This window comes from Guillardia theta (assembly GCF_000315625.1).
Source record: "Guillardia theta CCMP2712 unplaced genomic scaffold GUITHscaffold_2, whole genome shotgun sequence".
Classification (NCBI taxonomy): Eukaryota; class Cryptophyceae; order Pyrenomonadales; family Geminigeraceae; genus Guillardia; species Guillardia theta.
In genome coordinates, this window is record NW_005434672.1 from 458,392 (window position 1) to 480,178 (window position 21,787).

A 21,787-nucleotide genomic window follows, 5' to 3' on the forward strand; every position below is an offset into this window, starting at 1 on the left:
AAAGTGGACCCCCACCAAGGATTTTTCTATTTACTATAAGGAAAAATACCATCACGACTCCGCCGTCCAGCTGAAAGTGACAATCGTGCCAGGAGAAGAAGATGAACAATCCCAAGACTGTAAAAGTTGTGGTGGTGAAAAGATTTCTGAGCGGACATTCGGATGTCGTCGTAGAGGTTGTTCTTCTTTCTCGGATTAACTTTACAAACAAGAATAACATCAGTATAGTGATCCTCTCCGTGATAAGGAGTGGAGGGAGGTGGGGGATGACCAAGGTGGTGGAACCTGATGGGAGGGGGCAAAGCGGGTCCTGTTTGTCCGAGCTGGTTTTAAGGTATTTTCCGAGGAGGAGGAGATGGAGGAGGAGGAAGAGGGTGGAGGAGGAGGAGATGGAGGAGGAGGAAGCGGGGAGCCTGGGAGATGAGATAGAGTGCAGGGCACACCAACCAGGTCAAGTTGATCACCAACTGGTTGAAGGGATTCCTCCCAGAGAGCAAGGGCTCGAACCAAGACGGGAAGCAGCAGAATATCATCCTCATGACAGGCCCTCCGGGTCTTGGAAAGACGACGATCGCCCACGTCCTGGCCAAGTGACCACAACTCCCCCTCGCCCCCGTCGCCTGCACTCTCGTCAGCCCTGACGCCTTGCTCGCAGTTTCCTTGGCTTCGAGATCGTCGAGATTAACGCCTCCGATGATCGCAGCGCAGACGTGAGAAGCTCCGCGTACTGCCCTCATCCCTCACCTGGTGAGCTCGCAGGAGATCGACCAGGTGCTGGGCGGGATGATGGGGAATCAGCCGATTACGAGTAAGTGATGGAGGGTCCAATCGATCCGACCTCCTCTCTCACGCGTGCCTGCCAAGATTTCTTCGCTCCTCGCGGGACTGCGGTGGTGAAGAAATCAAAGCCTCTCCTCCTGATCATGGACGAGGTGGGAGCGTCGAGGTCGCCAGGGAGCAGGAGGGTGACGGAAGGCGGCAGGTGGACGGAATGACGTCGGGGGAAAAGGGAGGAGTCCAGAAACTGATACAGCTGGCGACGTCGAAGGTGTTGCATGCTCCCTTGAAGAGAAATTTTCCTAACGGACGGTCAGCGTGACAGGCTCCCCATCATCTGCATCTGCAACGATGAGCATGCCAAGTGCGTCCGCCCGCTCCTGTCAAGGCGAGTGAGGAGGATCGAACCTTGCTCGTCCTTATTGGGCCAGCAGGGCGCTGAGGATTCGCTTCTACCATCTCAAGGGGAGGGAGGTGCTCCCAAGGTTGAAAGGTGGGGCGGCGAGCGCTTGTTGGTGTTGGTGGTGGAGGAGGGGATAGAGCAAGAGATGGTGGAGATCTTGCGGTGGCTGAGATGATGGAGATGATGCTGAGCTGACTGAATCCATTGAGATTGTCATGTTGAGGGCATTCCCGCTGATGTGTTGTTGTGAAGAGGTCTGCCGCCTTGAGCAATTCAAGAACGTCGAAGACTCAGCCCTCCTCACCATCGCCGAGGTCTCGCGCCCCATCCCCCCGCACACCCCCGACTGACATGTTTTGACCCTCCAAGATCGCCAATGGAGACTTGAGAACCATGATCAACATCCTGCAGCTGGCCAGGAGCAGCAGCGACGTCCTGACGCTGGAGATGGTAGACCCCAGCTGGATGGTAGACCCCAGCTGACAAGCCCACAGGTCCGGAAGAAGTACATGGAAATGGGCAAGACGCATGAGAGGTAATGGAGCGGGGAAAGGAAGGGAGATGGAGATGGGTAGGAAAGGGAAAGAGGTGCGAACGGGAGGGGAGGGAAGGGAAGAGGAGGTGGGAGGGGCAGGGCAGGGCAGGGCAGGGCTGGGCAGAGCAGGAGAGGGGAGGGATCTCAACGGCTGACGTGATGGCAGTCTGACGGTCTTCACGCTCGCGGACTCGTTCTTCAAGGTGTTGGGGATGTGGGGGAGAGGATGTGGAGGTTGATAAGCTTGCAGCTGGACATTCCGATCAAACAGAAGCTGCAGAACTTCTACCAAGAACCCTTCCTCCTTCCGGCGTTCGTGGAGGAGGAAAGCTGGAGGAGGAGGAGGAGGAGGAGGAGGAGGAGGAGGAGGAGGAGGAGGAGGAGGAGGAGAAGGAAGGGGAGGGGTGTGTGTGGAGGAGAAGAAATGCTGAAAGTAAGCTTCGCGGCAGAACATGGAGAGCTATCGATCGCCAAACAGGCCAAACGAAACGGCGCAGGTGAGTCCCTGCTGAGCTTCCCGGGCCGCCAGGAGGTGACGCGCCGCTCATCGCAGCAACTTGCCGTGGAGGAGGCGAAAAAATGCATCCGCCGAGGCAACTCAGACTGCTGCTTGCTCTGCGACCTGCGTCTGACGAGGAGGGGGGAGCAGGGAAGCAGATGTTGGAGTACCTGCAGAGGCACCCTTTGGAGCGCGGTAACCTAGCAAGCAGCAGCCGCATGTCACGCTGACCTTCCTGGGAAGATCTGTGGATGTTTATCGGGCTGGAGACGTGCGTCTTCCCTGGATACTACCTGGAAGGAAAGCTGGAAGGTGCTGGCGGCATGCGCGGAGAAGGGAGGAGACGAGGCGGGGGAGCGGGAGGGACGGAGCTGACTCCCTGGGCCGTAGGAAGGATGCGGTTTCCTACCAAGTTTGCGAGGCAAAGGGCGTTCGAGCGGGACAAAAAGGTTCCTCCTCCTCGTTCTCAAACTGCTTCTGCTGCTTCTGCTGATGCTGATGCTGATGCTGATGCTGCTGCTGCTGCCCCCCTCTTGCCACCCTCTTCCATATCCTCGTTCTCTCTGCCCTCCTCGTTCATTCTTCTCCTCCTGCTCCGCGTGTTTCAACTGCTGGGAGCTAACGGAGATGGACCAGCACCTGGAAGCGATGACCCACAGGCTTATGAAGGCGACTGGTGAGGGCGATGAGGACGAGGACGAGGACGAGGAGTGCTTGTGCTGATGGGATAGGATGAGAATTTGTTAGAGTGTCGAGCGATGTCTGTGTTGCAAGGAAGCGCGTGTAAGATGCAGGAGACCGCTCTCGCTTGCATTGAAAACCCTCGTCTCGTTCACGGCCCTCAGCTCGGCAACTGCTGACTCACTGCTTCCTCGCAGATGAAATGTTGTTCCCCTCAGAAGGTCTGGGCGCCCAACGAGGTCGGACAGCATGCCTCCCTTCTGACATTTGCCCCAGTCAGAAGGCATCGGATCCCGGAGCTTGCGGCATGGCTAGGACATCCCATGGTTTGCCTCCTTCCACTCCTCCTCCTCCTCCTCCCACTCTTCCTCCTCCTCCCACTCCTCCTCCTCCTCCCACTCCTCCTCCTCCTCCCACTCCTCCTCCTCCCACTCCTCCTCCTCCTCCCACTCCTCCTCCTCCTCCCACTCCTCCTCCTCCTCCTCACTCTCCCACCTTTCCCGCTTTCTCCTCGCCTTCATCCCCCTTGTCACCCTCCTGACCTCTTCACAGGAGATGGCGGGTACCAACCAAACCCTCATCAGCATTGTCGCTCCGTTTGTCGTTGACTCGATGGACGCGCACGGGCTGATACTCGGTGAGCGACTCTGACATCTGCCGCTCGTTTCTGTACTTTTCCTGCTGACAACAGTGCTCCTGCTCTTGAGTCTTGTCTGTGCTTCTCCTCCTCCTCCTCCTCCTCCTCCTCCTCCTCCTCCCTACACGCTTTCCCCTCTCTTCCTCTCCTTATTTCCGCCTGTCCTTTTGCCTGCTCCTTGTTCACCCTCCGCATCCTCAGCGCGAATCTGTTGGCTTTCTTGCTCACCGTCTTCTTCCCGTCAGAGGACCTCGAGTTCATCATGCGCATGGACGACCATCCTCCCAACTACAACAGGGTGCTGCATCCCCCTCCCGTTCTCCCTCCCCTCTCCCCTCACCCCTCTCCTCCCCCTTCCTTCCTCCCTCCGGTCCCCTCCCCTCCCTCCTCTCCTCCTCTCCTCTCCTCCCCTCCCCCTCCCCCTCCTCATCCCACCCTCCCCGTCCTCCTCTGCACTGAACTGCTGGGCAGTACCTCAACTTCTCCGCCCCAATGAAGAGCGCGGTGGAGCAGATCTACTACGAGAGGTGACTTGTCGTGGGTTTTGCATGTGCATGACAAGAGGACAGGCACGGCAAACCTGGGAAGGAGATCGTAAGGGTTGGAGGACAGAGAAAGCGCTCAAAGGTTTTCCCTCATCCCGTCTCCCCTCCCCGCTCATTTTTCATCCTGTTCGCTGCTTTCCCTTGTACTGCTCTTCTCGTTCATCATCTCCTCTCCTCTTCCGCTCTCCTCCCCTCTCCCTTCTGGTTCCCCCTCCTTCCTGTCTTCCTTTCCCCACAGGCCCCGTCATCCTTTGCCTCCTCTCCTCCTCTCCACATTCCTTTCCCCCCCACAGCAACTCCCACACCATCAGCATGACCTTCTCCCTCCTCTCTCTCTCTCTCTCTCTCTCTCTCTCTCTCTCTCTCTCTCTCTCTCTCCCTCTCTCTGTCCAGCAGGACTCGCGGCTTTCAGCGGAGGATTCTTCGAGCCTGCGGGTGTGTGCGAGGAGAAGAGGAGGAGGAATGAGCTGACGAGCATGCAGAGCAAGCAAGAAGCTTCGCTGGAATCGTCCAAGTCGGAGGAGGACGAGGAGGCAGGGGAGGACAACGAGGAGGAGGACAGGTGAGCGACCTTCCTGCCCTGCTTCTTGTGGATGACAAGGCTGCAGCCTTGCCAGGCTGCGAGAAGCGATCGCGGAGGAGACTCGCGATCTGGGCTGAAGCTGATGACTGACGTCTGGGAAGAAGAAGCAGTGGAGCTCAGCCGATCAGGCTCAGCGATACAATTGAATGTGAGATGTATACTAGTCAGAGGCGATCAGATGTTATTGTTGACCATGGATTGAACTGTTTGTTATCCCATCCGGTCACGAGTAAACCCCGCCGGCACACCGCCGGTGCGCGCCCAGGCGCCGAGGCTCGGTACTACCGTAGGCTCCGACACTCGGGCCGTGACCGTCTTGCGTACTGAGTAGTACAGTGATTAACTTGACTGGACTCCCCCGGGAATCCGGCGCGGCGGCGGCTGCGACTGAGTCCGGGACTCGGACTCCCGGTCCGGGATCGGGACTCCTGGCACCGTACGGTACTACGGGCCGGGCATTGGATCGGACCGGGCCCGGGCCCCGCCGGGCCCCGCCGGGCCGGGCCCACTGTTCCGGCCGCCAGGCCAGCGCGGGGGAATCACAGAGGCCGAGCTCACCTCGGCGGATCCCCTTACATGTGAAATGCACAACCCCCAGAACGGAGGGCAGGACTGGGAAGAGGAAGAGGGGGAGAGGAGAAGAGAGGAGGAGGAAGATGATGCCAGTCAGGATGATTGTGCGTGAGATGATGAGCAAGACAGAGAAGGAGGGAAAGATTAGTAGGAAGGAGCAGGGTGGAGGATGGAAGGGGTCCAGAAAATGGAGGCCTGATGCAAGAAAGGCGAGGACGAAGATGGGAGAGAGGGAGAGAGGGAGGGAGCAGGGGACAGAAGATTGCAGGAACGTGTATAGAAGGATTTCAGAGCAAGTCAACACTGCAGGGAGGACCAGTGGGAGAGCGATAGTGGCCATGGCGGTCTTCGAATTCAGGCATACGATTCGATAGTATCTGAGAGCTAAAGGAGACGTGCGCGGGTATGGAAAGGGATAGGCATCTTTGACACGACACAATCTCATAAATCTGCACTCCTCTGATTATTGACTCTTCCTAGCAGGATGTTGCGCTCCTTAGCCCGCGGATTCTGCGTGCTCTCCTTGGTCTCAGTGTCGTCCTGCTTCCACATGTCTCCTCTCGCCCTTCAGAGCAGCAAGGTCTCACTTGCCTCCCCGTCTCCCTCTCTCCCTCTCTCCCTCTCTCCCTCTCTCCCTCTCTCCCTCTCTCCCTCTCTCCCTCTCTCCCTCTCTCCCTCTCTCCTCTCTCCTGTCCCCGTCTCCCACTCTCCCCGTCTCCCTCTCTCCCTCTCTCCTCTCCCCTCTACTCTCCCATCCCAACCTCCTCCTTCTCTCCCCTCTCCCCCTACGCTTCTTCTTGACCCTGTTCCCTTCTTCATCCTTCCACCCTCTATCTCTTCCCTCCTGCCGACCTCTTCCTGTCGTCACCAGTTTTGCAGACTCAGAGTGTCCGCCATGCTCGCTCCCGTCGCGCGCTGGCCCTGGACATGTCGGCGGACCCTAAGAAGCGGGTGGTGGTGACCGGGCTGGGGGTCATGTCGGGCCTCGGGCAGGAGCTTGGGGAGTTCTGGAGCAACTTGGTGGAGGGCAAGACGAGCATAGCGCGCGTCTCTCACTTCGACCCGTCGGACTACACGTGCCAGATCGCATCGCAGGTCGGCGACTTTACCCCCGGCGATTTCTTCACCAACGCCAAGACGGCGAAATCCAACGATAGGTGAGGATGGAGGGACGAGGAGGAAAGGAGAGGGGGGGGGAGGAGGAGCAGGAGGAGGAAACACGATTAGGAACGGGATCGTAAAGCAGTGAATCGAGGAGGAGCTGAGTGAGCTGAGCATCTGACAGCTTCGCAGGTTCACTCACCTCGCCGTCGCTGCCGCTCGTCGTGCGGTGGGGGACGCCGGACTCGACCTCGGCAAGGTGGACAAGTCACGCATGGGCGTTATGGTCGGCTCAGCCTTCGGAGGGATGGCGACGTTCGAGGAGCAGACGCTGAAGCTGTCAGCAGGAGGCCCCAAGAAGGTCTCTCCCTTCACCATCCCCGCCCTCCTTGGCAACACGGCCTCTGGCATCATCGGGATCGAGCTGGGAGCGCAGGGGCCCAACTTCGGTGTGACGTCAGCATGTGCCGTGGGATCGCACGCGATCGGGGAGGCGCTGAACGCCCTGCGACGGGGAGACGCCGACGTGATGGTGGCTGGAGGAAGCGAAGCGGCCGTGACCCCCTTGTCTTTCGCCGGTTTCTGCGCCATGAAGGCGATGTGCACCCAGTTCAACGACAAGCCAGCTGAGGGAAGGTGAAGAGCTTTCGTTTCTCCTCCTCCTGCTCCTCCTCATTCTCCTGCTCCTCCTCGTTCTCCTGCTCCTCCTCATTCTCCTGCTCCTCCTCGTTCTCCTGCTCCTCCTCGTTGCTTTCCTCCTCTTCTCCCTCCTCTGGGTCTTTCTCTGGCTATACATCTCTCCCTCCATTCAACCCCTCATTCTCCACTCTCACTCGTTCCTCCTCCTCTCCATCTCCTGCTCCTCCTTGTGCTACTTCTCCTCAGCTGCTGCCTTGTCTGATTCGCTTTCAGCCGGCCATTCGATGCCGACAGGTGCGGGTTTGTGATGGGAGAGGGAGCAGGCGTGCTGGTGCTTGAGACACTCGAGCACGCGGAGAAGCGAGGAGCGAAGATCTATGCGGAGCTCGCAGGTCGGGAGGAGGAGGAGGAAGAGGAAGGAAGAGAAAGAGAAGAACAGTGGGAGGAGGAGGAGGAGGAGGAGGAGGAGGAGGAGGAGGAGGAGGAGGAGGAGGAATTCGAGGATAAGGAACGGACAAGGGTTGGCTTGCTGGGGGGAAGGGGGAGAGGGTGAGGATTGGAGCAAAACGAAATGAGAGGAGGAAGGTTGTTGACATGGTCCGCAGGATACGGAGCGAGTTGCGACGCGTACCACATCACCACACCTGCTCCAGGAGGCGCCGGGCTCGCCAGGGCCATCGAGGCAGCGCTGAGAAGCGGAGGAATCAACAAGGAGGAGGTTGGATACGTCAACGCTCACGGCACCTCCACTGCCTACAACGACAAGTTCGAGACGCTAGCGCTCAAGGTCCTTGCCCCTCCTCCTCGACCTCCTTGCTCCTCCTCCTCGACCTTGTTCGTATCCCAGCATCCTTACATCCTCCTCCTTCTCCGCTCCCTACCCATCTCTCCTTCCCAACTCCAACTGAGGAGACACATCTCTTCCCCCTGCTCTGATCTCCTATTTGTGCATCCGTCTTGCCCTTTGCCCCGTGCTGTTGTACTTGCACTTCAATCAATGTTCTTCACTCTCTCTCTCCATACATCCTCCCCCTCCTCACTCTCCAGCTCTCCCTTGCTCGCATGACGATTGGAACAGGCTGTTTTCGGCGAGGAAGGAGCCAAGAAGCTCAAGGTTTCCTCCACCAAGGTTGTCCCTGCTCCTGCTCCTGCTCCTGCTCCTGCTCCTGCTCCTGCTCCTGCTCCTGCTCCTGCTCCTGCTCCTGCTCCTGCTCCTGCTCCTGCTCCTGCTCCTGCTCCTGCTCCTGCTCCTGCTCCTGCTCCTGCTCCTGCTCCTGCTCCTGCTCCTGCTCCTGCTCCTGCTCCTCTCTCACTCTTTCCCGCTCTTCCCCACTCGCCAAAACGCGGAGCTAACGAGGGCAACAGGGAGGGACGGGACACACGCTTGGAGCCGCAGGAGGCATCGAGGCGGTGATAGCAGTGAAGGCGCTTGAGACAGGCGTCATCCCTCCCACCATCAACTTCAAGACTGCGGTAGAGCCTTCCCTCTATCCTCCCTCCTTCCCCTCCTCCAGTCCGTCGCCGTGCATGTTTCCTCCATCGTCTCTTGCTTCCCCCATCCATTACCCGCACACTTGTTCTTCTTTCACCTTCTCCTCCTCTCTTTGACTCTTCCTCTTGTCTTCACTTCTCCTCCTCCTCTCCTCGCATCCCCTCTGACCTCCCACAGGACCCTGAGTGTGATTTGGACTACACCTTCAACAAGGCTGCCACCGTCCCCGATCTCAAGGTGTAACCCTTGTCCCCCCCTCCCTTTTCCGCCTCCCTCCTTTCCCATCTCCTCCTCTTCCTCCTCTCCCCCTCCTCCCCTCCCCACTCCAGCCTCCTCTTGGTCATTCCTTGTCTGACATGCCGTCAAGGTTGCCATCTCGGAGAACTTGGGCTTCGGCGGGCACAATGCCGCGCTCGCCTTCAAGAAGGTCTGAGGGGAGGGGAGAGAGGCTGGCGACGACGAAAATGTCTGAAGCTTTCATTACAACCAAAACAAATATTAGAACCAATAAACCGATTAAGAAGGAGAGCGAACAAGACAGAGAGGATTCAACAAACAACACCCGAGCTCAATACACGACAGCAAGTCCTTGTTACTCGACCCATGGGATGCAGACAAGGAGGAGCAGCGGCAAGGGGCAAGGTTCAGACTTCATCTAGGAACTGTTTCAGCAAGACGTTCCAAGAGTCGTCCAGCCATGTCAGAGCATATGCTGCATTCGCACTCAGAATGGAGGCCCACCTACTGCTCTGCCAAGATCTCGATACCACCCGTCCTGCCTCCTCCTTCACGCTCTCCACAGCCTGCTGCAACTTGTTCCCGTCCACCACTCGGAACAGGCATGCGGCCAGGATCAGCGTGCCCCCAAGGTATGCGTTCGATCCCACCTGCTCTCCCAGCACAGCATGAGCAAACGCTGTCCCCCAGAGAGGCTCCGTCGCGAACAGCACCGTCGTCTCCGCGCTGGTTAGCTTGCCCAGTGCCCACGTTTCTAGCCCAACGGTAATGGCCGTGGTTGCGATCCCCGTCCACAGGAGCGCGAGGAGCAGGTGCCCGTCATGGAAGGAATGGAGGATTTCCTGCATCACATGGCCTGCGCTTCCTGGATGCATCACCGTGTCTGACACCATCCACATCATCGACATCATCCCCACCGTCAAGATCTGCATCGCCGTCAACGGCGCCGCCTGGTCCGGCAGCTCTCGCATGACCCGCTCACACCGCCAGAAACCTGCTCCGAACGCAAGAGGCTGGATCAGGGCCCAGAGATCTCCCGTCCCAGGCATGTCCGCGCCTGCCAGCTCCAGAACTGCAGTGCCTGCTATGGCAAGTCCCACTGAAGTCCAGGCTTTCGCCCCCAACCTGGAGCCTTCCAGCACATCGAGGAGAGGGCAGACAACAACAGCCAGCGAGCACAAGAACGCCATGGTAGAAGCATGGCAGGTCTGCAGTCCAATACCCTGCGCAAAGTACCCCAAGAATGCAAACATCCCAATCTCCAGCCCCGGCTTGATCGTCTCAACCCTGAGGTTCTTCAATAAAGGAAGCATGGCGAGGGATGCTATCCCGAAGCGAACAAACGCTGCTGCTGATGGATCAAGACTGGACTCGAGGATCTTCACGGAGCCGAAGTTTGTTCCGTACAGCGCGGCGACACCCAAAATCACCAGGCGAGCGGTCGATATTCCGTCCAGCCCTGCAACCCCTGGCATGTCCGGCGTGTCCTGCAGCTGCAGTCAGGGAGTGCTGAGAGGCAAACAACAGGAGCATTGCAACCTTTCCGCCTTGAGGACTCGTTGCCCGGAAGCTTGTTTCTGTTCTGGACTCTTGCATTCTCAGAGCGGCAAACCTGTGACGAGTCAATCGGCAGAACAAGCGGCGCATCCAGGAGCTACCCATTCGCGCGTCCAAGTTTCGGAGTCTGACGCAGGCGAGCCATTGTCACATGCTTAGAGGAGAGGCTTCTTGTGCCGAATTGATGGGAGGCTCGGAAGGCCAGCGCACCTTGCAAGGCGCCAGCAAGAACAAGAGCAAATAAATAAGTTGAGAATTTTTGAGTAGAAACCATGCTCAGATCAGTTGACTGTTGTCTTCCCCTCGATATCTTTGCAGCGACGTTGATGTCTGAAGATGCAAGATCACAATCACCGCTCACCGCCACGTGGCCGTTCACAACAATGCTTCCTTGAAAGCAGCGCACAGGAGCACAAGAATCGGCAGGGGAGCTTCAGTCAACGGGAGATCTTGCTGTTATCTTAAGCGCTCAGCTCTTACTCCGCAGACAACCCAATCTTCTTCCTCCATGATCCTTGTCCACGACACCCGGCGCACCTTGCATGCTTCTCCCACCGTTGCATGCTCCTCCCCATGTTTCGTGATTGGCGGCTCCTTGGGTATTGTAAGAAAAATTGAGTGCGTTGGCCCTCAAGGTAGAGTATCTTATAAGTGAAGTACTAAGAGAATCTCTATATCCTCTACCCCTGGAGGTCCTGGGGGTCCTGGGGGACTGCAGGGACGGACAGGGTGAGTTGGGTAAACCCCCCGGGGACGCAAGGAGGGTGGAGCCCGATTACGGACAACAATTTCCCATATTTGCTCGTATTTGATACTTTCAATTTAAGTATTCGAAATAATTTTTCTTAAATTTGTAATATAATGACAAACTTTCATACCCTTTTTGAACATGTCAAAGTGATGTTGTCTTGGAGGAAAAGATCCCGGGCCCACGGCACTCCAGCACAAGTTTACTCATCATCATCAATCAATCATGTTGGCTCCTTGATACCACCCCACCCCACCACCCCTGTCTTCCCACCCTGCCTTGACCACCACCCCTTCGTTTCTGCCTGACCCCCATTCCCCCGGTACGTACGGGTGAGTAAAAACGGAACCGTTTGAGTTAATATAATAGGTGCCAGGCTCAGTGACAGTGGGGCCGCCGGGACGGTGCAAGTTGGCGGTGACGGTGACTGAAGGCTCTCGGGCCGGCAGACCTGCCAGTCACAGTGGCACGACGGTTCAACGGTCGGACTGTGACTTGACTGCCTTCAGACCGGGTGATGATTCAGTAACCGGCGGCGGCGGGCCGGCCGGGCCCCGGTACGGTCCGCGGCGCCGAGGGGCAACTTGCCCCAGGCCCGGGAGGGCCCGGCCGCCGGCGGCCTTCCGGCGCCGCAGTGCCAGTGCCGGGCGTCCGCGCCGGATCCGAGCGGATAGTGACTCAGTGGAGCCCCTGAGGTAACTTGCCGGGGTAAAACGGTAACCAACGTGTAGTAATCGAAGTCAGATTCCAAACGATGCAAAAACTCATCCCTTTGTCAACTTCACGATTTCCTGAGCTGGTTCGCTGCCTTGAAACTCGACATTTTTACTCTAATGGACTGGTAGTTATACCCTTCAGTGACCCCGGAATCCATTAGTCAATGTTCTGAGGCAGACTGGCCAGTTTACTTCCTTTAAGTGTTTTTCCAGATCGCCGCCCCTTCCTTGGCCCCATCCGTCAATCAGCACACCCGTTGACCCTGAGAAGTCCTGCCGCGCCCTTCCAACCCTTCCAGCTGCTATCAGAGATACTGCTTCCTCTTTCTTGCTCCCTTGCTCCCTTGCTCCCTTGCTCCCTTGCTCCCTTGCTCCTTTGCTCCCTTACTCCCTTGCTCCCTTGCTCCCTTGCTCCCTTGCTCCCTTGCTCCCTTGCTCCCTTGCTCCCTGGCCTCTCCGGGCCCGTGTTCTCTCACTGGCACAAACCATAGCAAATGCAGCGAGAAACAGCCATACCCCGCACGAGCAGCTCGTCAGGATCCTCCGTGGCAGGAAGCGTGCACGGCCTCACAGTCTGCACTACCCAAGAGCATGCGTCATCAAGGCCCGAATTGTTGATCTTCCGCTCACCCTCCTCCCTCAACGAGGACTGCCCTGTCTTCCTCGAGCTTGCCTCTCAGCACAACGTCCTTCACACGTCTGAGATCCAGAGGTGCGAAACCTTTGCCATCCGAAGGTCCTCGCTGAGAGTCGGGGACCTTCTCGGTCAAGGGGCCTTGGGAGAAGTAAGGAGGGGAGAGCACGAAGGGAGCCCTGTAGCCTTGAAGACTGTGTGCTCAGAGCTTGACCTTGGTTCCGAGGAGGGCAAGACACTGGTGAAGGAGATCGGGATGATGAGCCATGCATTCAGGCACCCGAACATAGTGGAGTTTTACGGCATCTACGAGCACAACGGTCTGCCATGGCTGGTCATGGAGCTGATGGTTGGAGGGAGCCTCGAGCAGTACTACCAGGTCAAGAAGAAGTCCCGACGAGGATGGCAACCCAAGTTGGAGAGGGCCATGTCATGGGTAGGAGACATTCTGAGTGCGCTAGCATTCCTGCACTCTCAACAGCCGCCAGTGATCCATCGAGATATCAAGCCGGCAAACATGCTGCTCACCGCAAATGGCAAGACCCTCAAGGTCGGCGACTTCGGGCTAAGTCGCAAGTGTTCAGATGCCGCGGCTACAGAGCATGGTCTCACGTCCAGGTCTGAGCAGGAACTCGGCACAAGCATGATCAGCCTCAATGCACACCACGAGCTGACAGGGGTGAAAGGCACATTCCGGTACATGGCTCCTGAAATCTTCCGCGGTGAGCCCAGGTACACGGCAGCGGTGGACGTGTACTCTTTCTCACTGGTGATGTGGTACATCTTCGCGGGAGAGCATCCCTTTAGTAACGTCGACGGCTTCTCAGTCGCTAGCATGGCAGCCAAGTTCAACTTCCGTCCTGCAGTCCTGAGCGAGCGAATCATGCCAAAGATTCTGCAGGAGATGATGATCATGTCATGGGCGGAGACGGCGGAGGAGAGGCCAAGGGCGGAAGATCTTCTATTAGATCTGGAGGACTGGAAGCGAATCAGAACCGCGAAGATTGCAGGCTGCACATTGGGGTTTTTCACGCACGTCAAGCAGAACTTTGGTTTTCAGAATGGCCGCACTGCGCAAATCCCCACCACGGCGGCGGCCAACTTCAATACCGGGCCACTGCGACCGACACCGTCATCATCATCTATGGCAAGTCACTGCTGAGTTGCGGTCTCAGTACCGTACCTAGTAGTCACTGCCATGATCGGACGGTCACGTCACGATTAGGCCGGGCTGCCCTGAGGGCCGCTGGCAGAGTCGTTAAGTTTGGGGGACCGTGACAGCAATCGGCAGGATGAGGCCGGGTTGCCAGGGTTCTCCGATGTCATTTCCCTTCAAGCTCGCCGTATCCGTGGCATCATCGCGGCCGCCACGGTGACTGATTTTGAAGTGAAGGCCGCTAGTCACTAGCGTTGACATTTTGCCTTTTCTGCTTTGGGCTGTATGTTTTCCCGTGAGGGGGTTGTTCTGCTTTCTAGGTGGATTGGGGGGTGGCGTGTTTGAGGATTTGAAATAGGGTCCAAATTTCAGGTTTATAACTCTGATTTTGTTTTCCAATAAGATAAGTTAGACTGTATTGTGGAATGGTTGAGTATAAACACTGGCAGAGAAGTAGGGCCGGGCTGCACCCCAGAAGTTACACTCGGAGATCATGGGGTAGTCTACTAACTAATTTGTATTGAAGCCTTCTTACTAATCATAGTACAGTTTTATACTTGAAACAAGTTTGAACGACCTCCCTACACGCCATGAGCCTCAGGCTCCCCTTGCCAGTTCGGGGCACGTCGCACCCGCGGCGGGGCTCTGTACTGCTAGTAACCATGGCTCGCAAACAGCGAGCCCGCGGCAGCGTGTGCCGCACTGACATCAGATGTTCACCGAACATCCTCATGGGAAATTGTGTAGAGACTCGGATGATGATCCTTGAGGAGTCGTGAATCTCACCGGCGAAAAATCGTTTGGTGAGCGAAGAGCATCAACAATACAAGCCTGTGAAAACCACCATCACTCAGGGATACGGATTGGCAAGTTGCAATAAGCTATCTGCGATGCATGACAGGGAAACTGAGTTGGAGTAGATGCATGGAGCCTGATTACCGGCGTGCCACCGGCGTGACGGTGACGGCCCGGCCCGCCGGGTGCCACCGTCACACACTGAGTCAGTGAGTAACCCGTTCGGACAAACTTGGCAACGGTTGAACCGGGCGCCCGGGCCCCCGCCGGGCGACCGACGGTTGGCGGCGCCGGGGAGTCCGATCTGGCAAAGCCTGAAGTGTCACTCTGACCGTACACGCCGCCGGCCGGTAGTACCCGGCGGCGGTCGGCGGGTCCGACTCAGTACGGTTCAACGTGCCGCAGTGTAGGTAGGCCCTTGAAAGTTCAACCGCGGTGACCGGGCGGGCTCGGAGGAGCCTGCCGCTTGCCAGGCCCACTGTCCGATCGGATCCGCCGCTTAGCCTGTGACACACTTGGTGAGATGGCCGCGGGCGCCGCGCAGCGGTGGCAGGGATGCCGGACTCCCGGCGCCCGGCCGCGGCAGGCGGCCGCGCCCGGCGCGGCGCCCGGCGCCCGGGCCGCCCGGGTCGGGCCGCGCGGCGGGGGCCCGTCGCCGGACCGCCGACTCTGGCTCTGAACGGCGTCACACCGGTCCGGCGCCGGGGCCGCCACCCACGGTGCCACCGACGTTAAGTGAAAAATCAGTACGAGGCGTTGGAGTCAAATGACAGTGATCTATTTGTGGTTGCCCGAGGAATCACCGGCGTCACTGTCAAGAATCGTTCCACGGTACGGTACGGCATGCCGCAGTGACAGTGAGCGACCGGTAGACCTCCTATGCCGGGAGGGGGACCATGAAGGAAGAACTCTGGTTGAGGGAAGGTTGAATAATGTTCCCGGCGGAGGTTTGAGGATGTGATCTACTAGGCTATCTTGGGTCACCGGGTGGCAGTGGTGTAGAAGCCTCGGAGGATTTTGAAAGTTTTGTGATTTGAGGTTTGTACCGAGTGCAGGAATCCAGAAATCGAGATGCAAACTCGGTGGACACCCAAAGAGAAGTTGCCGCTGTCTTCATACACTCGATTCCTTGAATTGCATCCCCCCCGCTAGATTCATCACGCATGCAACTAAGACACACAAATCCAAGACTCTTTCTTTCACCTCCCCCACCTTCACTTTCCCTACCTTCATCTCCATGTGTTGCAGCGCCTTGCCGAGACTCACATTCGTTTCATCCCAGATGTTCGAGACCATCCATCACTTCCAGGCCCTCAGCTCCTGCGTTGGATCCAACTCCTGCGGAGTCTACTTCAACATTGGCACCGAGGACTCCGGCCTCAACTTCGGAGCTGCTCACTTGAACGTCTCTGTCGCCGACGCTAATGGTGACTACACCAACTCTCCTGGCGCCCAAGGATGGAACGCCAGCGGTGAGGCCCCTGGAGCCAAGGCCTGGTTGTCCGACTCCAACAGCACCGTCTCCTACTCCATGACTGGAAGCAACCAGGGCATGTTCACCAACGGCTCTGCCATCAACGCCAGGTGGTGGGACACCACCAACATGGACAACATCCGTGGCGCTGACATCACCAACCATTCTATCGCCGGAACCACCGAGAGCATCAACAACAACACCGCGGCCAACAACGTCCGCGGCGGCCACTCCATCCACCAGAACACCACCGAGACTTACTTCTAAGCTGTGATGATGCTGTGTTGTCAGAACGCGTTTTGATCTTTTGGTTTCTTTGAAAACCGCTCCAGTGTTTGACTAGACGGTGACTTGTGGTCAACAGTCTATCAGAGAAGGAATCGGATATTCAAACTAATAAAGGGATGGAACATCTCACATTGTTTGTCACTTCACTTCGGCGACGATCTCTACACGGCAGTGTTCACGAGTTACCCAGTCAGTAATGACGCTCCTTGCAGCGCAGAGGTTGGCTGCACTGTTTCGGAGTTTCTTACTGCTACGGGTGGGGTTGTCATTGAGTGTTCGTAAGGGTGGGTATTAAAAGCAGAAACAGGGGGTAGTGGTGTTGAAGTTCTCATTGAGGCGGGTGGGGTCTGTTGATTGAAGCTGGGGCGCTCCGACCTGGGGAGGCAATGTACTGACCAAGGCGACTGAAGGCTTGGAGGATCTTGTTGGCTCTGGTACATGCTTCGCCCCTGAGAGCTTCTTGCTAGCTCCTCTGGACCTGGAGTGCTCGAGAGGTGTGAGCGATGGAATGTTGTTGCGTTGGAGGTTTGGTGAAGTACGTTTTGTGTTGGCAGACAACATGTTACAGAGTGGATGGTGCTGTTGCAATCCAGACAAGAATACTGGGATGAAAGAGACAAAAGGTGATTGTCATTTCTCTTCGCACATCTGAGGATCAACAGATGATGAACTATTCCCGAATTCGTCTTCTTTCGGAAAGAGCCAATCCGATCCCAATCGGTATATCTGCGCAGAGAGCCGAATCAGGAATGAGGTTTACCTTCTTCGCTTCGCCAGGTTCCAAACAATGAATCGTGTTGGTGGCGTCGGATTGATCTTCGAGACGGATTCCGTCAAGTAAGAAAGATTATGGCTGGGATGTTTCTCCCTTCTGAAACACTTTCAGCCAAGGTTTGAGGATCGCGGACATGAAGATGAATGGACCTGCGATGAAGTCTGGGATCGATATGAGAGGAATGACTCTGGTATCTCTTGTTTTCCTTGAATAATCAGTTTTCCCCTCCTAAACTCATTGACAGGTTGCCATCAATGGTCAACCAGTCGTTAACAGCTCCATTGAGCAGGTGCCGCACTGTCTTGTCCGTTCTTTTCCCTCCTTGCTGCTCAAACGAGTTTTGATACAGATTGCATCGAAGCTTTTGGGGCCACCTGGAAGCAAAGTTCAATTGTTGTTGAGGCCTCCGATGTCTAGCAGGTATGCACGGCCGATAGAGGTGTTGCTGGAGAGAGAGGCCTTCGCTATCGTGGATTGAAAGTTTCAGAATTTTATTTGTGGTACATTCGCGTTAGCAGCAGACGAAAACGTTAAGATATATGAACACATTTTACAAGTTATCTTGGGATGCAGCTTGCTTGAAAATTGTTTCAATCGTTTTTCTCGCATGCATTGGAATTTCGTTGCCTTTGTCTCTCTGGCTTCTCTCTCCGAGAGATCCTCTGACAAGGACGAGTTCAATGAGACCATGAAATCTGTGCTGTGGAGAGAAATCTCATATTTTCATCACTCTTTTTACAAGTGCATTACAGTTCGTATCAAAATGCAAGAATTTTTATTTGATTATTATCGTCAACATGTCAAGGGAAGATCTAGAAGCACTAAAGTGTCTTGTTAATGTGTGGGTAGCATGCGAATTGCAAGATTTCGGCTCACGGATATGCAACAATTTCGTCTCATGGAGTTACAAAGCTTTGAAACAACCACTTGGCAGATCATTGTTCAACACTCTGTCTCTCTGCGATGCGCTTTAACGTTCTTGCTACCTGCGACATTGCGCCGACTTGCAAATCAGCTCCAATTGATGCTGCTTGTAGGATCAAGAGTCCTGCTGCACCAGCTCCAGCATACAGAGTCATTTTCAGAGCCCATCCAACAAAAGACATTATTTTGCCAGCTAGGAATTCAAATGACCCTTGTAATGCTGATGGTAATTACCACTGCTCCCAACGATGTCCCTACCTGCTTTGCACGCCTCAAGGAAAAATTGTCACAATGGATTCCCCTCAAGAGACAAAGCCCGTAGCCACGACAACAAACTCTGAAGCGACTTGTTTGAGTTACGTCAACAGCCAACTGCCCTGCACGGCGTGTAGAACAGGCAAGGATGACGGAGGGAGGTTGCAGAGTCACACAACCTTCCTCTCTCGTCTCCTTGTGAGCTGCTGCGCAAGGACGGAGCTTACAAGTCAGGACGCTGCCCTTCGCTGCAAGCACGGGAAGCGAGAAGTGATGGAGAGCGATATGAATGGAAGGAGTTGCTCCTCAATGGGGGTAGAGGGTGGGGCACCCCACGGGGTGGTCACAATGAAAAGACGGAGGAGGGTGGGGTAGGGATCATGAATTGAGGGGCAAGAGGTGGGAGAGTCGATGGGACATGGTGGGTGGATGACAATTGGGGGTGGGTATAATCTATTTCAGATTTTATTTCACACATTGAGGGAAAGATATGGGCTCATACAGTATTTGATAGTTGTTTTAGACTCATTTTGTTCCTCTATAGAGTATTGAATGACCTGAGCTCTTTGAGGACCAAATATGGGGGTAGGGGTACTTCATTGCGTTGGTCAGAAGGGTAGTGATGGTTTTTCCCAGGGGTCATCATGCTCTACGTAAAGAAAAATGGGGGCTGCCCAGAATGTAGGGTGGGTGAAGATAGGGCTACAGGGGTACAATGAGAAAAGGGTGTTGCCCACGGGGTGGTAAAGTAAAACCATCGAAGGGTGGGGTGGCAAGGTGGTGATGGTTTGCACCAATGGTAATTCGCAAGGCAGGGGTACCAGGAGTCTCAAAATAACCTTTGCTGCATATATAGAAAACTTGATCTTGATGGGTTAGGAGGTAGCAACCCTCTGGCTGACGCCAAAGGCTCAAAGGAATAGGGATCAATTCGGGGCTGATCTTGTGGGGTGAAGGAGCCGCTCAGTTCTGCGACATAAGTAGGGTAGGGTGCTGGACTTGAAGGGGTACAACTGGGTAATTAGAAGCCTTTGGAGGTGGTAGGGGTCATGGAGTGACATCTGGATGGTGGGGTGGGATCATCACATAGGTGTCTGTGGTCCGCAACGTGTGTGGGTTGATTCAAAATACTTTTAAATCGAGATTCTATGAAAGATCCAAAACGTGGTACAAATTCATTATTCAAAAAATACATTTTCGAAAACTAAAAGTTTTCTAAACGTCTGTGGTCGCATCGGAGCGGACGCACCCCCTCGAGCCCTCATCATAACAAAAACGATTGAGTGAAATATTTACTGAACTTATTTTTCCCGCCACCGCTTCAATTTGATTTTTTGAAAAAGCAAACTCCGACAGTGCGGCACTGTGACGGTCGGACTTGAATCCGATCATGCCAGGTCAAGTTTCGGCGCCCCAGTGGCACCGGGCCGGGCGTCGCCGGGTAGGCCCTGGTTACGGTGGGGCTCAGTTCAGACAGTGAGACCCGGGCGCATCATGGCATGCCAGTACGCCGGTCCGAGTGACAGTGACAGTGATTCGGACAGTGGGCCGACGGTCACCGAGTCACGGTGAGTCAGTCCCGGGCGGCATGGGGCAGTGGGCCATCCGGAACTTCCGAGAACGCCCGCGGCGGCCCGCGGCGGCGTGGCGCCGCACGGGGCCGGCCCGGGCACGGCTCAGTGGGGCCGGGCGGGCACCGCTGGCAGGCTGCCAGTCACCCGGAGTCACACTCCCGCCGGGCCGGGGGGGGGGGGGCGGGCTCAGTGGCCCAATAACGTGACCGTCAGTGACGCCCGCCGCCGCCGGCATGTGACTGCCCCGGCGGACTCGCAGTCACCAGGGGTGACTCCCCCGGCCGCGCGCCCGACTCGGCGACCGTGAGTCGGCGGCGCCGGGCCGGGCCGCGCGCCGAGGGCACGCCGCACTACGGCAGCCTCAGTCACCAGTGCGCGCCGCCGGGCACGGGAGTCAGTGGCCCGGGCGTGACTCAGTGCAGAGCCTCTCAATCCGATGATCGGTCGGGTCAGAGTGGGGACGAGGGATGGTCGCGACTGGATCCTTAGGCATGGCAGCGAGAAGGTGAGGACGAAACTGTGGGGAGGGAGGGGGAGGGAGGGAAGGAACAGACGAGTGAAGGAGATGATGCGCTTCGAGCTTGCGCGTGACAGTGTGCGCCGTCCTATCTGAGCCTGCCGTCAGCATATGCTCGAGGCTATGGGTGGACTTATCGAGGATAAGGCCGCTAGCAAGTCTGTTGGGACCTAGAACGAGCCTGCTGTCTCGACTGCCTCGTCTGGGCAGAACGTTCTCCTCCAAAGGTGGTGTCGAGTGGGTCCCTCTCTGTGTGACTGGGGCGTGTCAGTGGCAGCGGAGGACAAGCAGCTTGCGAGGATCAGGAACGTGGGGATCATGGCGCACATCGACGCTGGGAAGACAACGGTGTGCACTCGAGCTCAGCGACTGCAGCGGGCATGACACACAATCTCCTAGGTTACAGAGCGGATGCTCTTCTACGCTGACGTCACGAGAAAGTGAAGCAGCGCTGCCTGACCCGTCGCTTCTCTCCCCTCACCCATCCGCAGGTTTGGGGAGGTCCATGAGGGCGACACCATCATGGACTTCATGGATCAGGTGACCACCCCTCTCCTCCCCACCTACATGTACCCCTTCCCCGTCCTCGTGCGCAGCGTCAGCTAGAGCATCTGACCGCCAGAGGTCTCAGGAGCGAGAGAGGGGGATCACTATCCAGGCAGCTTCCATTACCTTCAAGTGGAAAGGCAGGCCCCATCGTAGTTCCTCCTACCCGGTTACTCCTCACTGCCCCGCACAGACTACAACATCAACCTCATCGATACCCCCGGACATGTCGACTTCACCATCGAGGTATGCCCGCCCTCCTCCCCTCTCCTTCCTTCTCCCCCATCTCCTTGTTTTTGCTCACGCAAGAGGCTTTCAGGTTGAGAGGAGTTTGCGGGTGTTGGACGGGGCTGTAGCGGTCTTCGACGGCGTAGCAGGCGTGGAGGCTCAGGTCATCCGCTGTGCTGCGAGGGATCAACAAAACTGACAGGACTGTGCTTGTCAGAGCGAGACAGTCTGGCGACAGGCATGCAGGCATGCAGAACGGCGGGCGGCCGCTGACGTCGATGCACGCAGGCGAACAGATATCATGTCCCCCGTCTCGTGTTTGTCAACAAGCTGGACCGGGAGGGAGCAGATCTTGACATCACAGTGAAGGGGCTGATAGACCGTATGAAATGCGTTCCTCTGGTTCGTTCCGCCTCCCCCCCCGACCCCCCCGCTTCCTTCACTGTTCTCCCATGCACGCTTCCCTTCTCCTCCTCATGTGCGCTGGGCTCGCTTTTGACCTTTCGATTCCTTGCAGATCTTGCAACTGCCCCTGGGGAAGTGCGCTTCGTTTGTTGGGATAGTTGACCTGATCGACATGAAGGTCGTGCTGTACGACCAGGGTGGGACGATCTCCTCCTCTCCTCCTCTCGTGCTCATGGACGGAACAGACGATGATGGGAGGTCCTTCACGTACCTGGACTTAGACGACGATTTAGCGACAGAGGTGCTGCCGCTGTCTTGACTGCTTGACAATCGGGGAAGGGTCGAGGTCAATGGGGGTGACACCATGGCAGGCGATTTCCTCCTGTGGGCTGGACCCGAGCTCTGTCCGCCGGGACGCACACAAGGCAAGGGAAACCTTGATCGAACAGGTGATGATGGAGGAGGAGGAGGGGATGGGAGGGGGATGGGGGGA

At 56.7% G+C, this 21,787-nt stretch overlaps 8 protein-coding genes across 8 annotated transcripts in view; 7 read left to right on the forward strand and 1 right to left on the reverse strand.

Annotated features, from left to right (window-relative positions):
- RFC1 (replication factor C subunit 1) overlaps positions 1 to 4,737 on the forward strand; it is a gene marked incomplete at its 3' end in the record, with an annotated part of 7,716 nt that extends 2,979 nt beyond the window's left edge. Inside the window, exons 11-32 of the mRNA XM_005841748.1 lie at positions 437 to 590; positions 656 to 710; positions 760 to 808; positions 865 to 932; positions 983 to 1,048; positions 1,095 to 1,141; positions 1,212 to 1,270; positions 1,433 to 1,494; positions 1,550 to 1,648; positions 1,675 to 1,715; positions 1,882 to 1,949; positions 2,165 to 2,212; positions 2,458 to 2,526; positions 2,605 to 2,663; positions 3,093 to 3,221; positions 3,448 to 3,532; positions 3,778 to 3,830; positions 4,004 to 4,059; positions 4,102 to 4,159; positions 4,474 to 4,512; positions 4,560 to 4,639; positions 4,686 to 4,737. Of these exons, the coding sequence (XP_005841805.1) occupies positions 437 to 590; positions 656 to 710; positions 760 to 808; positions 865 to 932; positions 983 to 1,048; positions 1,095 to 1,141; positions 1,212 to 1,270; positions 1,433 to 1,494; positions 1,550 to 1,648; positions 1,675 to 1,715; positions 1,882 to 1,949; positions 2,165 to 2,212; positions 2,458 to 2,526; positions 2,605 to 2,663; positions 3,093 to 3,221; positions 3,448 to 3,532; positions 3,778 to 3,830; positions 4,004 to 4,059; positions 4,102 to 4,159; positions 4,474 to 4,512; positions 4,560 to 4,639; positions 4,686 to 4,737 (1,496 nt within the window). The remainder of the gene's footprint in view (positions 1 to 436; positions 591 to 655; positions 711 to 759; positions 809 to 864; positions 933 to 982; positions 1,049 to 1,094; positions 1,142 to 1,211; positions 1,271 to 1,432; positions 1,495 to 1,549; positions 1,649 to 1,674; positions 1,716 to 1,881; positions 1,950 to 2,164; positions 2,213 to 2,457; positions 2,527 to 2,604; positions 2,664 to 3,092; positions 3,222 to 3,447; positions 3,533 to 3,777; positions 3,831 to 4,003; positions 4,060 to 4,101; positions 4,160 to 4,473; positions 4,513 to 4,559; positions 4,640 to 4,685) is intronic.
- Positions 4,738 to 6,160: 1,423 nt separating this feature from the next.
- GUITHDRAFT_62997 (hypothetical protein) lies at positions 6,161 to 8,898 on the forward strand (the record flags this gene model as incomplete). The annotated part of the gene is made up of 8 exons (XM_005841749.1): positions 6,161 to 6,390; positions 6,527 to 6,970; positions 7,247 to 7,365; positions 7,579 to 7,760; positions 8,052 to 8,102; positions 8,339 to 8,446; positions 8,643 to 8,702; positions 8,833 to 8,898. 8 exons carry the CDS (start codon positions 6,161 to 6,163, stop codon positions 8,896 to 8,898), a joined length of 1,260 nt encoding a protein of 419 aa, XP_005841806.1.
- A 28-nt stretch (positions 8,899 to 8,926) lies between these two features.
- GUITHDRAFT_149872 (hypothetical protein) lies at positions 8,927 to 10,484 on the reverse strand. The gene has a single exon (XM_005841750.1). The coding sequence runs from the start codon at positions 10,175 to 10,177 to the stop codon at positions 9,110 to 9,112; it is 1,068 nt and encodes a 355-aa protein (XP_005841807.1). The 5' UTR covers positions 10,178 to 10,484; the 3' UTR covers positions 8,927 to 9,109.
- Positions 10,485 to 12,466: 1,982 nt separating this feature from the next.
- GUITHDRAFT_53290 (hypothetical protein) lies at positions 12,467 to 13,333 on the forward strand (the record flags this gene model as incomplete). The annotated part of the gene is made up of 2 exons (XM_005841751.1): positions 12,467 to 12,933; positions 13,000 to 13,333. Coding segments are annotated over 2 exons (801 nt in total), but the record flags the coding sequence as incomplete, so codon positions are not given.
- A 2,257-nt stretch (positions 13,334 to 15,590) lies between these two features.
- GUITHDRAFT_99480 (hypothetical protein) lies at positions 15,591 to 16,049 on the forward strand (the record flags this gene model as incomplete). Its single annotated transcript, XM_005841752.1, has 1 exon — positions 15,591 to 16,049. One exon carries the CDS (start codon positions 15,591 to 15,593, stop codon positions 16,047 to 16,049), a length of 459 nt encoding a protein of 152 aa, XP_005841809.1.
- Positions 16,050 to 16,540: 491 nt separating this feature from the next.
- On the forward strand, positions 16,541 to 17,404 carry GUITHDRAFT_149874 (hypothetical protein). Its single transcript, XM_005841753.1, has 7 exons — positions 16,541 to 16,564; positions 16,625 to 16,693; positions 16,733 to 16,790; positions 16,848 to 16,907; positions 16,957 to 17,035; positions 17,090 to 17,134; positions 17,195 to 17,404. Exons 4-7 carry the CDS (start codon positions 16,858 to 16,860, stop codon positions 17,321 to 17,323), a joined length of 303 nt encoding a protein of 100 aa, XP_005841810.1. The 5' UTR covers positions 16,541 to 16,564; positions 16,625 to 16,693; positions 16,733 to 16,790; positions 16,848 to 16,857; the 3' UTR covers positions 17,324 to 17,404.
- A 175-nt stretch (positions 17,405 to 17,579) lies between these two features.
- GUITHDRAFT_149875 (hypothetical protein) lies at positions 17,580 to 18,285 on the forward strand. The gene has a single exon (XM_005841754.1). It carries the CDS (start codon positions 17,643 to 17,645, stop codon positions 17,817 to 17,819), a length of 177 nt encoding a protein of 58 aa, XP_005841811.1. The 5' UTR covers positions 17,580 to 17,642; the 3' UTR covers positions 17,820 to 18,285.
- A 1,941-nt stretch (positions 18,286 to 20,226) lies between these two features.
- The window catches only part of GUITHDRAFT_99482 (hypothetical protein), a gene marked incomplete at both ends in the record, with an annotated part of 5,372 nt that continues 3,811 nt past the window's right edge, over positions 20,227 to 21,787 (forward strand). Inside the window, 11 exons of the mRNA XM_005841755.1 lie at positions 20,227 to 20,242; positions 20,387 to 20,463; positions 20,515 to 20,555; positions 20,607 to 20,655; positions 20,712 to 20,739; positions 20,855 to 20,907; positions 20,981 to 21,052; positions 21,178 to 21,291; positions 21,407 to 21,491; positions 21,540 to 21,595; positions 21,666 to 21,743. Coding sequence (XP_005841812.1) covers positions 20,227 to 20,242; positions 20,387 to 20,463; positions 20,515 to 20,555; positions 20,607 to 20,655; positions 20,712 to 20,739; positions 20,855 to 20,907; positions 20,981 to 21,052; positions 21,178 to 21,291; positions 21,407 to 21,491; positions 21,540 to 21,595; positions 21,666 to 21,743 — 669 coding nt within the window. The remainder of the gene's footprint in view (positions 20,243 to 20,386; positions 20,464 to 20,514; positions 20,556 to 20,606; positions 20,656 to 20,711; positions 20,740 to 20,854; positions 20,908 to 20,980; positions 21,053 to 21,177; positions 21,292 to 21,406; positions 21,492 to 21,539; positions 21,596 to 21,665; positions 21,744 to 21,787) is intronic.

Bases quoted from the DNA above. Each gene is read 5' to 3' on its own strand.
- GUITHDRAFT_149872 (XM_005841750.1), bottom strand. From the start codon at position 10,177: ATGCCAGGGGTTGCAGGGCTGGACGGAATATCGACCGCTCGCCTGGTG.
- GUITHDRAFT_149874 (XM_005841753.1), top strand. From the start codon at position 16,858: ATGAATCGTGTTGGTGGCGTCGGATTGATCTTCGAGACGGATTCCGTC. The intron at 16,908-16,956 runs GTAAGAAAGATT...AAACACTTTCAG, and splicing joins TTCGAGACGGATTCCGTCAA to CCAAGGTTTGAGGATCGCGG. The intron at 17,036-17,089 runs GTATCTCTTGTT...ACTCATTGACAG, and splicing joins ATATGAGAGGAATGACTCTG to GTTGCCATCAATGGTCAACC.
- GUITHDRAFT_149875 (XM_005841754.1), top strand. From the start codon at position 17,643: ATGTCAAGGGAAGATCTAGAAGCACTAAAGTGTCTTGTTAATGTGTGG.